This window comes from Trematomus bernacchii, unplaced genomic scaffold, assembly GCF_902827165.1.
Source record: "Trematomus bernacchii unplaced genomic scaffold, fTreBer1.1, whole genome shotgun sequence".
In the NCBI taxonomy this organism is placed as follows: domain Eukaryota; kingdom Metazoa; phylum Chordata; class Actinopteri; order Perciformes; family Nototheniidae; genus Trematomus; species Trematomus bernacchii.
In genome coordinates, this window is record NW_022988043.1 from 26,348,071 (window position 1) to 26,365,739 (window position 17,669).

The window sequence follows — 17,669 nt, forward strand, 5'->3', positions numbered from 1 at the left end:
GCACCGTCCAGTCTGGTAGGTAGAATGTTCAGCAAGGTAGCTGCGTAGCTCGTGCCCCTCGCACCCCTCGTCTGAGCACGAACAGCGGCTTCAAACTGTCTTATCCACGTAGAGAACTGCCTCTGGCCGTCGCCCCTAAACATCGGCGGCAGCTCCACTCTAATATCACTACTCACAGAACCAGTCCAAGAAGCAGTACATCCGTTATAATCGTCTTCCATATCGCCGTCACTCTTCATTCCTCCGAACATGACGCTTCGACGCTAGCACCGTTAGCACAGCTAGCCAGCAGAGCCGACCAGAAAGTCCAGTAATTGTCCACAGAAAAGAAAAATCCAAGAGCAGATAAAACACACTCCGATACCGCTGCCACCAATGTAACGTCCGAGGTGTTAAGGCTTCAAGAATACTTCTGTGTAACAAAAACTCAGGAACTTAGTACTTTTTGGAGCGTCACAGATGCCTCCGTTTATTTATCGTCGAGTCACACCACACTCTCCCTCTCACCACTCCAGGACAGACTGCGCATGCTCACAACACATGACCTCTCAACCCAATGCTTACAGTACTTTTGTGAAAGCAGTTATTATGGCAACAATAAGAATACGAAGATCATCGGAGCGGTGGAGTGATGAGGATGTGTCGGCACGTCTGGCGATTTACTCGGAGGATGGGATCCAGCAGCTTCTACTGAAGACAGTTTCCAACTGCAAAATGTATCAGCGTTGTTCGGTAAAGTTAGCCGACATGGGAATCTTCCACAGCGCACACTCATGCCGGGACAAAATAAATAAACTAAAGCAGGACTACAAACAAATAAAAGACCATAATAACAAGAGTGGTAACGGCCGGAAGACCCGTAAATGGTATGATCTATTGGATGCTCTGCTCGGCCACAGACCCTCATTAATCTCCGGCACCTGAAACGGCGGATTCAGTGGCCTGTGAATTGTCCAACGACGACTACTACGAAGGTAAAATAAACTACATGCACTGCACTGTTTTAATCTGCACAATACTGGTCTCAGATGTACTTTTATTTGCTCAGTAGATCGAGCTAGCCATGCTAGCCAGAACTGGCTAACACTGCTAGCCAGTTCAGCCTAGCATGGCTAATAACTAGGGCTGTCAAGTTAACGCGTTAATGCAAAATAAAATTAACGCCACTAATTATTTTAACGCGATTAACGCATGTGTATTTTTTGTCCTCGGCCGCCCCGTAGTTTCAGAGTGCATTGAGTTTAAAATACCATAGAGGCTGATGCTGACAGCCCCGCTCCTGCCGCCCGCTTGTGGCAGGCCACACTTCCACGCTCACCGGCAGGCCCGGACTGGCCATCGGGAGGACCGGGAGGGTGTGTGTATGTGTGGCGCGACTCGCACGAGTGAGGCACACCTTACGTGTTGTTGTTGTTGTTAGCATCTGGTGCTAGCTAGCTGCGCTAACGGATATAAGGAGCTGTTTCAATGAAAACAGAGGAGCGACATTTCGCCGACAACTGCGCCGAGCACTTGACTTTATGCAGGTAGCCAGACAGTGGGACATTGTACGAAAAGTTAGCACACTCAGCACGGATAGTGCGCGCAACATGATTGCAGCATCCAGGCAGCTCCCGTTCGAGCATATATGCCTTGAGCTGCACATAGCTCCAACGATCCATCACAGTGTCTCCACACACACACACACACACACACACACACACACACACACACACACACACACACACACACATGCGGGTTTTTGTGAACTAAAAGGACACTTTGACCCAAACACGTTTTTTCCATCATTAGGTGGACACCCCTTTCCACTAGCTTTACAAAGATGTTTTGAATATCAAAAAATCTATTTTGAGCCATACAACACAAATCCCACTTCAAATGTCCCATACACATAGCACAACTCAAAATACAACAACCTGACACCATGCTTCATTATGAGGACAGCAGATAATGAGCTGCATAAGCCCCGCCCATGACACAATGGTTATTTGTGAGGACAGTAGCTATACAACACACAAACATGTCACTGAAGTGTATTAAAGGGACAAACATGATTAAATGGAACATAACTTTACACAAACGTGTTGGATTGTGCATTACAAGAACAAACCTTTTATAAACGGACAAAATGTTTTGCACAACAGCATAGGAATACCTGATTTGTGATGTAATATTTTAATAGACAATATAGTGCACCATAGATATATAGCTTAAAAGTATGTTAATGTGTTTTGGTTATTGCTTGCCTCCTGTTTGCAATCTGTTGTTTTCATGCAAATGTAGAACCACATTCTAATACTCTCCAGAGGGGTATACTACAAGCAGGTCTTCCGAGACGAATTAAATCCATTTGCAAGTAAATGCTTATATTTGCAGCACTGCTAATTGCAATTACATCATCGATATGAAAAGAACCGATAACCATTTTATAGCAAAGTGACCGAACTGGTTTATCACTAATACAAAATGCTATTTGCCCTACAAGACTGCTCATCTACTTGGAGCATTACCGTTTAAAAGCTGATACAAAAGGACATATTGCACCTTGCACAGTGAACAATGAGCCAAGTTTAATGGTTATTTTCACATAACATTTTCTCACATGAAAATTGAGCTAAGTAAGAGCTGACTAAATCTTTATTATTTTAAACATATAACTCTCCTTCCAGCATTACCTTGGTACGACAGAGGATTAGGGCCACACAAAAAAGAAAAGATAGGAGAATAAAGTCATAATTACGAGATTAAAGTAGCTATGTTAGGAGAATAAAGATGAAATTATCCCGGGGGCTGAGGGGTCATTGCAGCAGATCTTCAAGGAAGTTATATTGACAGATTGGAAATGGAACGGATCAATAACTCATAAACAAAACTTTGCTAAAACACAAACTAACTACCGTAATAAGGTAAACAACTATCCACAATCCAATTTTCATCAAAACAACCTCACACCGGCCGCCCTCCAAGCTGGACACATAACACAGGTGTCTGTCTGCAGCTGGAGGAGAGAGGAGGGGTCATGGACCGTCTACAAAGTGCAACGCTGAAGAAAATACTGCAAATAAACTACTAAAACCACCTATTTTCGCAAACTTGCATGTGTAGTTTAAGCAACAGTATATTATTGTGTGATTTAAAATGTGATGTTTGTAGCTTTATAACAGAGCAGTTATTGAGTATAGTATCTTTATTCAGCGTTGCACTTTGTAGATGGTCCCTGACCCCTCCTCTCTCCTCCGGCTGCAGACAGACACCTGTGTGATGTGTCCAGCTCAGAGGGCGGCGGGTGTGAAGTTGTTTTGATGAAATTGGATTGTGGATAGTTGTTTACCTTATTACGGTAGTTAGTTTCTGTTTTAGCAATGTTTTGTTTATGAGTGTTTGATCCGTGAAGTTCCAATCCTTCAATATAACTATCTGCTGCAACGACCCCTCAGCCCCCGGAATGATTTCATCTTTATTCTCCTAACATAACAGCTTTAATCTCGTAATTATCCTTATAATAAAACATTGCTCCTACATGTAACATAATAATGAAAAGTTTAACTGTGAACTGTCCTCACTGCATGTTCGATTAAATCTCATCATCTTTTTTGTAGCAGTGCTTTTTTCTTCTGAGCCGTGCCTTGGTTCCTGACGAAGTCTCTAATATTTTGCAAAGAGCGACCAGCCAGAATAGGATGCTCTGCTGCTTTGCACTGTCTGCATTCTATCATCGTGGCCAATCTCCCCTTGGCAATGTGTGCATTAAAGTGTCTCAAAACTGCTGCCACCTCTTTTGGAGACCACTTCTGTTTTTGCATCCTCCTGGGATTCCTCTCCACAGCATTTTCAAGAGACTCTACAAACAGAAAAAGAGATCAGTCAATGGTAACCACGTTAACACGTATTTTATTTAAGATGTATTATGTTACTTACTAAAACTATAACTACAAATGGGTTTGGGATGAAGGAATCAAACTGTCTTTCCAGCTTTCATTCTTCCAATTTCTGATATTGTGCTGGTTCTGAACAATAGCATGTAGGGATCAAATGCTAATGCTTGCTCTTTGCCATATTTAAACATCTGTAAGTCTAACTGTGCAGAGCTTGCAGGAATGATTCTTCTGTATGTAGGGTTACGTTTTCTTTTTTTACTTAAGCAGCTTAAAGTTAGTATTTGACATAATAATAGTACTAACAGGATCAAGTTTTCTGAGACTTGTATTTCGTCCTCACAATGTTTTTAAATGACTTCTTAACAGGAAAAAGACGCATGTAACAATATAGTTTCAGGAAACCATATTCTGATCATTTTTGGTCATGATAAACTCAAATCTTCCAGTTTAACAGAAAAATTCAGTTCATGGCTTTAACGTTTAACGCTTCACGATAACCTGAACCAGGGTTTAACCTCCATGCTTGAGAAAGTGACTCATTGGTAGTAGCAGAGTATTTTGTGTACATTTACCAGGTGGCTCATGCATGTCCCCTCTCCTGCCAGGCTCCTTGTCATTCTCATCTGCATTTGTGTTCAATGATAGAAAAGAAGAAGAAAACATCCATCTTAACCAAGAGATTTGTGTAAATATTCAATCTTCATTTCAGCTATTATGTTATTACATGATTACAAAAGCAGGGAGTCTACACCCGCACCTTGACAAAAAAGAAAGATGATACTTAAAGTTGTGCACCTACTGAGCAGCTCTTACTGTGGATTAGCTTATTTTAAGTAAATGTTCCAGCTCAGCTCTTGTTCTTACAATGTTGTGTCGTTTATTGTAAGGCGCTTTGGACCAAAATTAACAAAATGTATGTAGCCTTTGCTGAGAGTGATTTTAAGATATCAAAAACATTTGAAGGAGCACCGACATTTAGATGATAGCAGCTTGATAGAAGAACAGCGGCTCTTCATCCTCCGCAGAATGTGGAGGTTCAACATGGACTCCAGGATACTCTGCAATTTTTACAGGTGCACCATAGAGAGTATCCTGACTGGCTCTTGTTGTGAGTTATTACAATCAGGTAGAAAGACACTGATTATAGTATTTCATATCTAAAGAGTATGATCATTCAGTTTAACAGAAGAAAAACAGCATTGACACACAGTCCTCTTAGTGTCTAAAGCTGTCCAGTAGAGTGATACACAGGACCTGTGTATCTAACCTCAGCATTCACATCCAGTCTTCATGGTTTGTAACTGGAAAGAAACATGTAACTAATACCAACATTGAGCTGTGGTTAACTCACCTGTTGAATGTCATCATAGTGGGACTCAGATGTCATGGCAGCATGTTCATACAGAGGCCGTTTCTCAATCGTGAGGATGCTTGCTTGGTAGCACAGCCGAGCCGAGCATCTTGCTTCAGAAGCGAGGCAAGAATACTTCCTGGCATTCGGAAAACAAAGTGTGGAACAGGCTAGCAAGTGTGCAGGTGTGCATCATATGAGAGGCCCCAACTTACATCTTCCGCCACAGATTTGGGGAAATTGGTCCATGCGCAAAGCATTGTGGGGATTTTAAGGACGCAAAGTCTACCCATGTGCAGCCTCGAAATTTCCCCCAAACCAAGGACGCGGCCTCGGTAGAATTTCAAGTATGTAACAGTCCTTCGGCGGCACTCGATGATGTAGCATCCTGGAAATATTGGCTTGGAAGCCAATATCCTCGCGATTGAGAAACGGCCAGAGTCTCTGCCTCAGTGGAAATCTTGTGGATGAAGAAGGACTAAGTTTAATCACTAAACATCCAGAGTAGTACACAAATGCTTCACTTGCTCTTGTTGTGAGTTATTACAATCAGGTAGAAAGACACTGATTATAGTATTTCATATCTAAAGAGTATGATCATTCAGTTTAACAGAAGAAAAACAGCATTGACACACAGTCCTCTTAGTGTCTAAAGCTGTCCAGTAGAGTTATACACAGGACCTGTGTATCTAACCTCAGCATTCACATCCAGTCTTCATGGTTTATAACTGGAAAGAAACATGTAACTAATACCAACATTGAGTTGTGGTTAACTCACCTGTTGAATGTCATCATAGTGGGACTCAGATGCCATGGCAGCATGTTCATACAGAGGGTGTTTCTCAATCGCGAGTACACTTGCTTGGTAGCACATGTCTGCCGAGCATCTTGCTTCAGAAGCGAGTCAAGAATACTTCCTGGCATTTGGAAAACGAAGTGTGGAACACGCTAGCAAGTGTGCAGGTGTGCGTCATATGAGAGGCCCCGCCTTACATCTTCCGCCACAGATTTGGGGAAATTGGTCCGTGCGCAAAGCATTGTGGGGATTTTAAGACCACGGAGTCTACTCATGTGCAGCCTCGATATTTCTCCAAATGGAGTACGCCGGGCTCGGTAGAATTCCAAGTATGCTGGAGATTGGAACAGTACTTTGGCGGCACTCGATGACGTAGTATGCTTGAAATAGTGGCTCTGAAGCAGCTTTACTCGCGATTGAGAAACACCCAGAGTCTCTGCCTCAGTGGAAATCTTGTGGATGAAGAAGGACTACGTTTAATCACTAAACATCCAGAGTAGTACACAAATGCTTCACTTGCTCTTGTTGTGAGTTATTACAATCAGGTAGAAAGACACTGAATATAGTATTTCATATCTAAAGAGTATGATCATTCAGTTTAACAGAAGAAAAACAGCATTGACACACAGTCCTCTTAGTGTCTAAAGCTGTCCAGTAGAGTGATACACAGGACCTGTGTATCTAACCTCAGCATTCACATCCAGTCTTCATGGTTTGTAACTGGAAAGAAACATGTAACTAATACCAACATTGAGCTGTGGTTAACTCACCTGTTGAATGTCATCATAGTGGGACTCAGATGTCATGGCTGTAAGGAATGCGTGGAAGGGTAGGACCCAAATGCAGACTATCAAACAAAGTAACAAGGTCTAGAAACGAAAACGAGCTTTAATCCAAAAGCTGAACAATAGCATGGCATGAAACACATAGGTTCTACAGAAACAAACCGTGACCAACAAGGTGGGAGACAGGAGAAACAAACAAGACTGACATGGAGGAAGACAGGAAAAACCAACAATGAACCGACAGGGGAACACAGGAAGAGACAAGACTAAATACAGGGAGGGGTAATCACAAGACGAGACACAGCTGGGGTAAGGGAGGCAGAAACACAAGGGCAACAGGTGAACACAATCAAACAATCAGACACACCAGGGAAACTAAGACAGGAAGGCAAACACAGGAAGAAGGAACAGAGAAAACACAAGGAGGAAAACATTTCAAAACAAAACAGGAACCAGAGACAGAAAAAGACAAGACAAAACACAACACAGACAGATCGTGACATAACCCCCCCTCAAGGGACGGATCCCAGACGTCCCAAAAAACATAGTCTAATACTTCCAAAAGGGTGGGTGGAGGGGGTCCGGAGGACGGGCCCGAAAGGGGTCCCGGGCGGACGGCCCGGGGGCAAGGCAGAGTCCAAAAAGGGGCGACGGCCACAGCGGGCGAACTCAGGGGGCCGGGCATGAGAGCAAAGGCAGCGGCTCTCAGGGGACCGGGCTCGAGGGCGAAGGCAGCGGCTGGAAGAATCAGGAGGCCGAGCCCGAGGGCGAAGACTGCGGCTGGAGAACTCAGGAGGCCGGGCTCGAGGGCGAAGACTGCGGCACTCAGGGGGCCGGGCTCGAGGGCAAACCAGAAGGCGGCGACGAGACAGCTCCGGAGGATGGGCAGGAAGGCGCCGACGGGACAACTCCGGAGGACGGGCAGGAAGGCGCCGACGGGACAGCTCCGGAGGACGGGCAGGAAGACGCCGACGGGACAGCTCCGGAGGCCGGGCAGGAAGGCGCCGACGGGACAACTCCGGAGGACGGGCAGGAAGGCGCCGACGGGACAGCTCCGGAGGCCGGGCAGGAAGGCGCCGACGGGACAGCTCCGGAGGCCGGGCAGGAAGGCGCCGACGGGACAGCTCCGGAGGACGAGCAGGAACCAGTATCGGCCGGACAGGAACCGGAGCCGACCGGACAGGCGCAGACGGGACCCCAAACAAGACATGGGCTGGTGTCAATGGGACCCCGGATGTAGCAAGGGCTGGTGTCGACTGGACCCCCAACGGAACAGGACACAGAGTTGGCAGGACCCCCGGCGGGACAGGTGTCGGCGGGACCCCCAACAGAACAGGACATGGGGTTGGCAGGACCCACAGCGGAACAGGTGTCGGCAGGACCTCCAACGATACTGGACGTGGAGTTGGCAGGACCCTCGGCAGGAGAGTAGTCGGCGGGACCTCCAACAGCACTGGACATAGGGTTGGCAGGACCCCCGGCAGAAGAGTAGTCGGCGGGACCTCCAACGGCACAGGACATAGGGTTGGCAAGACCCCCGGCAGGAGAGTAGTCGGCGGGACCTCCAACAGCACTGGACATAGGGTTGGCAGGACCCCCGGCAGAAGAGTAGTCGGCGGGACCTCCAACAGCACTGGACATAGGGTTGGCAGGACCCCCGGCAGAAGAGTAGTCGGCGGGACCTCCAACGGCACAGGACATAGGGTTGGCAAGACCCCCGGCAGGAGAGTAGTCGGCGGTACCTCCAACAGCACTGGACATAGGGTTGGCAGGACCCCCGGCAGAAGAGTAGTCGGCGGGACCTCCAACGGCACAGGACATAGGGTTGGCAGGACCCCCGGCAGAAGAGTAGTCGGCGGGACCCCCAATGGGACAGGACATGGAGTTGGCAAGACCCCCGGCAGGAGAGTAGTCGGCGGGACCTCCAACGGCACAGGACATAGGGTAGGCGTCGGCCGTAGAGCCAACAGGAGACGAGCCAAGGACTGCTGGCTTTCAACTAAGGCTCGCATCGTCTGCTCATGTTGGCCCAGAAGATTTCCCTGATGGGAAATGGCGTGCTGGACCGGAACAGAGGCCGGAACCATGGCTGCTGGGGCCAGAACTGGGGCTGGAACCATGGCTGTATGGGCCGGTTCTGGAGCTAGAACCATGGCTGCTGGGGCCAGAACTGGGGCTGGAACCATGGCTGTATGGGCCGGTTCTGGAGCAGGCACCCTGGCTGCTGGGCACGGAACCGGAACACGGAACCATGGCTGTGTGGGATGGTACTGGAGCACGGTACCATGACTGTGTGGGGCGGTACTGGTGCACGGAACCATGACTGTGTGGGCCGGTACTGGAGCAGGCACCCTGGCTGCTGGGCATGGAACCATGGCTGCAGGGGCCAGAACTGGGGCCGGAACCATGGCTGCTGGGGCCTGCACTGGAGCCCAAAGCATGGCTTCTGGGGCTCGGGCTGCTAGCCTGGACTTGCGACTCCTCTTATGAGCTTCTTGAAGGCTCCGTGGACCTCCAAAAGCCAGACGAGTGCCCGAGAACGGCTCCTGGACAGGAGCAGGAAATGGGGACGGAACCATGGCTGCTGGGGCTGGAACCATGGCTGCTGGGGCCACGGCTTGAATCCTGGCCTTGCGTCTCTTTGAGGTCTTTTGGAGGCTCCGTGGACCTCCAAACGCCAGGCGGGATCCCAAAAAAGGATCAGAGAATGGAGACTGGCACTCAGGGCTACGCGAAAAAACTCTGAGAAATTCAGGCAACGAGCTCCTCAGCCATGGCACATTATCCACCTCCATTTGTGCTCTTTTCAGGACAGCCTCTTTCTCCCTGCTAGTCGAGGTTCCACTCCACACAGTATAAAGACATCGAAGGGAGTAATCCAGAGAAAGCAATTCAGCATCAAAATCAAAAACATAATCCGCTGGGTCCATAATTGGTCGGTTCATTCTGTAAGGAATGCGTGGAAGGGTAGGACCCAAATGCAGACTATCAAACAAAGTAACAAGGTCTAGAAACGAAAACGAGCTTTAATCCAAAAGCTGAACAATAGCATGGCATGAAACACATAGGTTCTACAGAAACAAACCGTGACCAACAAGGTGGGAGACAGGAGAAACAAACAAGACTGACATGGAGGAAGACAGGAAAAACCAACAATGAACCGACAGGGGAACACAGGAAGAGACAAGACTAAATACAGGGAGGGGTAATCACAAGACGAGACACAGCTGGGGTAAGGGAGGCAGAAACACAAGGGCAACAGGTGAACACAATTAAACAATCAGACACACCAGGGAAACTAAGACAGGAAGGCAAACACAGGAAGAAGGAACAGAGAAAACACAAGGAGGAAAACATTTCAAAACAAAACAGGAACCAGAGACAGAAAAAGACAAGACAAAACACAACACAGACAGATCGTGACAATGGCAGCATCTTCATACAGAGGCCGTTTCTCAATCGTGAGGATGCTTGCTTGGTAGCACAGCCGAGCCGAGCATCTTGCTTCAGAAGCGAGTCAAGAATACTTCCTGGCATTCGGAAAACAAAGTGTGGAACAGGCTAGCAAGTGTGCAGGTGTGCGTCATATGAGAGGCCCCACCTTACATCTTCCGCCACAGATTTGGGGAAATTGGTCCATGCGCAAAGCATTGTGGGGATTTTAAGGACGCGAAGTCTACCCATGTGCAGCCTCGAAATTTCCCCCAAACCAAGGACGCGGCCTCGGTAGAATTTCAAGTATGCAACAGTCCTTCGGCGGCACTCGATGATGTAGCATCCTTGAAATATTGGCTTGGAAGCCAATATCCTCGCGATTGAGAAACGGCCAGAGTCTCTGCCTCAGTGGAAATCTTGTGGATGAAGAAGGACTAAGTTTAATCACTAAACATCCAGAGTAGTACACAAATGCTTCACTTGCTCTTGTTGTGAGTTATTACAATCAGGTAGAAAGACACTGATTATAGTATTTCATATCTAAAGAGTATGATCATTCAGTTTAACAGAAGAAAAACAGCATTGACACACAGTCCTCTTAGTGTCTAAAGCTGTCCAGTAGAGTGATACACAGGACCTGTGTATCTAACCTCAGCATTCACATCCAGTCTTCATGGTTTATAACTGGAAAGAAACATGTAACTAATACCAACATTGAGTTGTGGTTAACTCACCTGTTGAATGTCATCATAGTGGGACTCAGATGCCATGGCAGCTTCTTCATGCAGAGTCTCTGCCTCAGTGGAAATCTTGTGGATGAAGAAGGACCAAGTTCAATCACTAAACATCCAGAGTAGTACACAAATGCTTTACTTGCCTGTTGTTGTGAGTTAACACACAATATCCACCTCATAGTTCAATAACAGGTCATCAAGTCAATGGCCATCATTTAAAATCATCTTTTGTATTAATAGCATTTTGTATAGAACTGTTGAAATTTCAATTTTCCATGTGACTAACATATTGGACATGGAAGAGCTAAGTTTGTTGTGAACATAGTGTTAAATGATAGATTTACATAGCAGAGTGTTGATACAAGACACCATTCGTAAATACCTTGCATCTCCATGGCCAATCAGAATCACTGTAGTCATAAGCTATCTCTTCTCCAGGACTGATGTCTTTGAGTGCAAAAAGACAAAGATGGGGCTTTCCATCCACTTTGTTCAATTTCATTTTGCAGTTCGGGTTCACATGGTCATCGTTGACAAGTCTCCCTAGGGAGTTGTCCTCTTTGGCAGCATCAACACTGATTGGGCAAGGACACAATTCTGATTACAAACTAACAGTATTACAACCACAGCAAACTAGCATTAGATAAAATACATATAGACAAAAAAAGGCTCAATGTACACTGTATGCCCAACTTAACATCAAGATAGCAGCGTTTGTATGTCTGGGTAACTACACATTTAGAAATAACATTACAATATTTACTTACCATAACTCTTGTCCATTTATACGAAAGTCAAACATGAAAACCTTAAGTGCACAATGGTATACTTGTTGCTGGTGTTCACGTTCAGATTTAGTTATGACTTCCCCTCTATATTCAATTAGGAAGTCTCCGTTTTGAAAGGGTCGGCAGCTGAACACTCCTCGACCTAACAAAGATCAGAGGATGGGTCAGGAGAAGTGATGAGGTTAAACAACAATACACATTTGTCATGCTAATGACAAGAATAGTAAGCAAATACTTTTGTCACTCACCTTTGAAGGAATTTATGAACTTCACATCAAATCCATCCTTGTCTTTGCACAAGGATGTAAAATGTGCAGCCTCTTCTCTAGGTTTAATCTTTGCTCTCCGGGGTCTTGCTGATGCCATATCCAGCAAAGGGTTCATTTTCACTGTTGGTGAGAAAACAGACCCTTTGATTATCTACGCAAGCCATGCCACTGAAACAGCTCAATATGTGTAACAATGGCTGCTAAGTCAGTGCATTTGGCATCTATAAACAAAATAAACTGTTCAGCTTCATGTTTTCATTGGATGCTTCCCTCACAATCTCAACCACAGTGTTAACGCTGTTATGTATAGGTTATTGTATGGGTTTAAATGTACTTTACACTCAGATGCAGAAACAGATGACTAACTAACAGGCTGCTTCCAGCAGCTAACAGCTTGAAAAGTGCAGACAAATGTAAGACATGGAAAGCTGTGATTATAAGACGGCAATAACATAGGTAACAGTCAGCAATCACGCTAAATATCTGAGATATTTCATCAACTTAATCAGAGCATAGTTCACTGTTTACGCAGCAATGGGCTAACAGCTATGTCTGTGAAGCATGCTACTTTTACAATGTTTTACTCACATGGAATTGGAACTTACCAGGATGAATTACTCTCATCAATATTATCTACAAATGCTTGCTCAATAAATGTATGGAAAAAACTGCCTTAAATAACATTATTTTGAATAAAAAACTCAAATGTAGGCCTACTGACTAGATGAATGCTGACACGTGTCCCCAATTAAGCTAGCATTAGCCGTAGCTGCTAACGTTTTAGCCTAAAACGTGTCTCTAATTCCAGTGTTTCCCCTACCATTGTCTTGGAGGGGCGCTGCGCCCCGCCTGAAATTCAAGGTGTTTAAAAAAAAAATTGCAACTAATCTATAGCCTATCTACTGTCACTTTTCACATTGAACATGTGCTCTTTTATTAAATAAACTACATGCTTTCATTTTAAGTTGTGAGTTTGGTGTTTTGGACCCTAAGAAACAATGATGCATTAATCAATAACAATAATCCACAGCTCCTCTCTCTGCTCCAGAGGATTTAAAAAAAATATATCCTAATGCCACAGTTTCAACAAGCTTCCAATATAAAAACATTGAGAAGCCTCGAAACAAGAATGAAAACATAACATATTAGCTGTGTCATTTAAGTTTTTACACCAGTCCTACCTTGAACTTCTCCTCACGTCTGGCGAATGAAATGCGAATATGCCCTGACTGTCACCGCAGTCCGGGGAGTCCCTCCCCCTTGTGAATTTCCACGGACTGCTGATTCCCAAACGTCAAGATATTATTAAGGGCAAATGTATACATTCACGATTGGATGCATGTAAACAAAGATAAAGTTACCTTATTAAAAGTAAATTATAATTTATTGTAACATTTAGCTGAGCTCCATGTAATCCGGATACTCTGCCTATTTTTCGGACATATGATGATGCCTGCTCGGCCCGGGCCCGGACACAGAAATAATTTGCGTGGTTACCCGCTGGGGTATTGCGAACTAAAAAGTTGCCTGGCTGGTGCATGGGCTGGAGCTGCGAACCAAAACGTGAGAGGGTTACGTTGCAGGCTGTGGAAAGATTAACCTGAACTATATAGCGAGTACGGAGAAAACAATACAGTTGCTACATAAGCAGTAGAGCTGAGAACGCAGTGATTAAAACACAACCCCACATATTAATGTACATAGCCTATGTAGTAATGTTACGTAACATTAACCAGTACCCGTACATTTTCCACCACATTTTAGCTGACTATCCGTTACTATCATTGACCGTCATAACAGCGGCACAAGCCATTCTTCTGTTGTTGTTTTATACAATAATGACATAATATAGTATTAAACAAAAGCCTGATAATTAAATGTCTAAACTGCAATGAAATGTAGGTAGTATTAGACATAATAATAATAATAATAATAATAATAATAATAATAATAATAATAATAATAATAATAATAATAATAATAATAATAATAATAATAATAATAATAATAATAATTACATAATAATAACATAATAATAATAATTATTATTATGTTATTATTATTATTATTATTATTATTATTATTATTATTATTATTATTATTATTATTATTATTATTATTATTATTATTATTATTATTATTATTATTATTATTATCATTATTATTATTATTACACACACAGCATTTTTCACAGAAACATGAATTGTCAGGACCATCCGGCAGTCAGCCAATCAGAGCTCCTTCTGTGTGAATATTCATGAGCGGGTGCAATACCCAAAACCAGCTGTATGAGCGCTGTTCTGACACACAGAAAATACACAATTTCTGGGTTTTGTGTATAAAAAGGTCTTTTTTTTTTTTTTGGGTATTTAAGCTTTCTACACCTATAGAAACACTTCTACGCTTTTAGAATTTGTATTTATTAGCAGGACACCGACCCTGTCCTGTTAATACAAAATGTCTGGCTAATGTCGGTGTGTATTCATACCAAAAGTCCTCTTAATTAACAAAGGTGCACACACACACACACACACACACACACACACACACACACACACACACACACACACACACTTTGTATTGTATTATTGTATTGTATGAGAGGTTCCAGGTTGAATTGAGGCGAATATTTGTAATGTTCAGAGGTTGTTGTGTTCAATATTCATGAGAATATTTGTCATTGTTCAAATGAAAATAAACAAACATATAAAGCATATTTGTCCACTCATATGTTGATAAGAGTATTAAAAACTTGAAAAATATCCCTCTAAGGTACATTTAGAACAGATAAAAAATGTGCGATTAATTTGCGATTAATCGCGATTAACTATGGACAATCATGCGATTAATCACGATTAAATATTTTAATCGACTGACAGCCCTACTAATAACATCATTCTCGGCCGCTATGAAAACGTTTTTGACTTGTGAATAAGTGTGTAATGTTTTCTGTAATTTGCTTCACTAACTCATGGCACTAATCGTGTGTTTCAGGCGAGGCAGGACAACTCTCTGGATTGGAAACAAGTGAGCTTCCCCCTCCGGATCACAACAGCAGCACTTTATCGTCTCCTTTTCAACCATCCAAACCAACCTGGTCTCACCAGAATGCGTGACTCCACCACGACTCCTTAACACTGCATTGCGTGGTGGAGTTATTTACCAATGTTTGTTCTCAAAAAACAGTGCATTGTGTGTAATACAACTGTGATTTTTATTAAATGAGTTCGTTTTTAAGGAAGGCCAGAGCTTCAGCTGTGTCAAATAGATTGTTCCCTTTAGTTAACGTTATTTAACACGTTCTAAGCACATGGTGTAGTCCCATAGCTGAGGATTCTGGGTAGTGAAGTAAAAAGATATGATTCTAAACTGTATTGAAGTAAACATGTATTGTTTGAACTGTTTTAAGTAATCCCATATATAATGTCTTCTCACTTACAACTCACTGACACAGAGATCCTGTTTCACACACACACAGCTCCTTTTCACCAGAGCGCACACACATGTTCTTTTCAAGGTTCTTTCTGGGTAGCATTATGTTCTTTCTGGGCTCATTATATCTGTATACAATGTTTAATTGTCTGAGAGTAACAGTTTATGTGAAAGATGCCATGGGAAAATAAGGGAGTGAATACCGGTGCAGAGATAAGATTGACTTTGACCTTGTAGAACCTTAGAATCTCACGTTCTGGTCAGAACTCTGATTCGCTGTATTGAACCCGGCCAGAGGTGGATCCAACCAGTAAGGACACCTGGGGGAGTGAGCAGCTCACACAGCTCCTCCCCACGGACTCTCTGATTCGCTTCGGAGTAAAATGGGAAGGAAGAGTCGACACATCTCCGCCCCAAAATATGGATATAAATACTGTTGTTTTTGTATGTAAAAATACTTCTTGTTTGATGAGTTGGCTGGTCCCGATACTTGTATCCGCATCGCATCACAAACCTGAAGTCCGGAGTACTCTGTATAACTTGTATATGTGTTTTGTTTCCTACCAGTAAACTCAGATAATTGTTATAACTTTTGATTCCGGTGTTTTCAATTCCTTTCTTTATTAAATAGAGATCAGCCTCATCCAACGAACGGCGCGCAGCAGAGGGGGGGGGCTATCAGCCACCCCAATAGGTGTTCTGCTCCAACAGTAGTGTAGTGTCTTCTGCCATCCACACACTCCGAAAAAATATTTGTTTCTCCGAATCGAAAGGGGAAAATACAAAAGCATTGTACACAATTTAAACCAATCAATGTTGTGTAATTAACAAGGATAATCTGGTGTTTTTGAGTTCATGAGTAGTGCAGATATCACTGTAAATAAAATCAATCGACAGTAAGGAGAATACTTACTTCCGGGTGTAAAATCCTCCGTTATCCAATGGGAATGGACGCTCAGCTCTTTGGGTCCGTAATACAATAAAGGGGACTTGATCAAATAGGAATATAATTATCTTTTAAATAACGTTAACTAAAGGGAACAATCTATTTGACACAGCTGAAGCTCTGGCCTTCCTTAAAAACTAACTCATTTAATAAAAATCACAGTTGTATTACACAATGCACTGTTTTTTGAGAACAAAAATTGGTGAATAATGCACCATAATACATTCTGACGAAAAATAAAAATTATTATGAATACAAATAAAATAAAAGAAGCCTCTCGTGAGTTACTACAAGCTATAAAGTAGATTTTAAAAACGTTTTATAGAATAAATGCTCAATGCTGGACGTTGTAGAAATGTGTGTGTGCACCACGACAAAGGAGCCTCATTCACTTTACATTGGGGTTGTTTGCGTGGTGCAGACACGTAAATGTAGCAAAGCTCGTGACTCCACCACGCACTGCGGTGTTAAGGAGTCGTGGTGGAGTCACGCATTCTGGTGAGACCAGGTTGATCCAAACGCAAAAGTACGTACAAACACACTGTAACTACTCTGGTCTTGAAAGAACGTTACGCATCGAACTGATGTCCACTAATCACGTTTATTTCCTTCTTGGTACAATTATGAAACACCGTGAAAATACATCGTTTACACTTTTAGCGCCCTTTTCACTCTCATAAACATCCGGGCTAGAGGTCACATGACTTCCGGTAAGAAAACGTATCAATTTTGGACAAAGTTCAAGTGTACATTAAGCACTCTAAAAAAATATAAAACAATAAATAAGGGCACTTTGAGCGTCAGCTATTTGATGCTATCTTATCTTCTACTTTACACCTGCATTTTGTACACTGTCCCTGTCTGCACCATGTCCAATGTTGTCTCTGTTGACAACCTACTAGGCGATTAAACTGATCTTGTATCTTGCTTATTTCTCCTTAGGAAAGCGGGCACGGGATGACAGCTTCCTTGACACCATCATGGTGATGGAGGACCGCCGTGCCATGGTCAGCAAGGAGAATGAGGACCTGCGTGCCAAGGAGATGCACGACGAACGGCTGCTGCATTCACACAAGGCCCAGGAATCGGACGACCAGCTGCTCATGGTGATGCCGCGCCATGCTGACTACCATTTTGATGGTAGTGGTGTCGAATCCTGGATTTTGCATTCATTCGTCACTTCTTTTTCAGTTATTTTTTTATTTAATATATGTTTTTTTTTTTATTGTGACGTCCTGTCTGTATACACATGCTT

At 43.7% G+C, this 17,669-nt stretch overlaps 1 protein-coding gene across 1 annotated transcript; it reads right to left on the reverse strand.

The window, feature by feature from the left end:
* Positions 1–10,610: 10,610 nt before the first annotated feature.
* Positions 10,611–12,256, reverse strand: LOC117473186 (N-lysine methyltransferase KMT5A-A-like). The gene is made up of 4 exons (XM_034118699.1): positions 12,016–12,256; positions 11,747–11,909; positions 11,362–11,554; positions 10,611–11,054 (listed from the first exon to the last, which is right to left on the reverse strand). The coding sequence occupies exons 1-4, from the start codon at positions 12,149–12,151 to the stop codon at positions 10,971–10,973; spliced, it is 576 nt and encodes a 191-aa protein (XP_033974590.1). The 5' UTR covers positions 12,152–12,256; the 3' UTR covers positions 10,611–10,970.
* Positions 12,257–17,669: the final 5,413 nt, after the last annotated feature.

What these genes read in the sequence shown, in the direction of transcription:
- LOC117473186 (XM_034118699.1), bottom strand. Translation starts at nt 12,151, where the DNA reads ATGAACCCTTTGCTGGATATGGCATCAGCAAGACCCCGGAGAGCAAAG. An exon ending in GTTCATAAATTCCTTCAAAG is followed by an intron (nt 11,910 to 12,015) that starts GTGAGTGACAAA and finishes GATCTTTGTTAG; the next exon opens with GTCGAGGAGTGTTCAGCTGC. An exon ending in ATAAATGGACAAGAGTTATG is followed by an intron (nt 11,555 to 11,746) that starts GTAAGTAAATAT and finishes TTGCCCAATCAG; the next exon opens with TGTTGATGCTGCCAAAGAGG.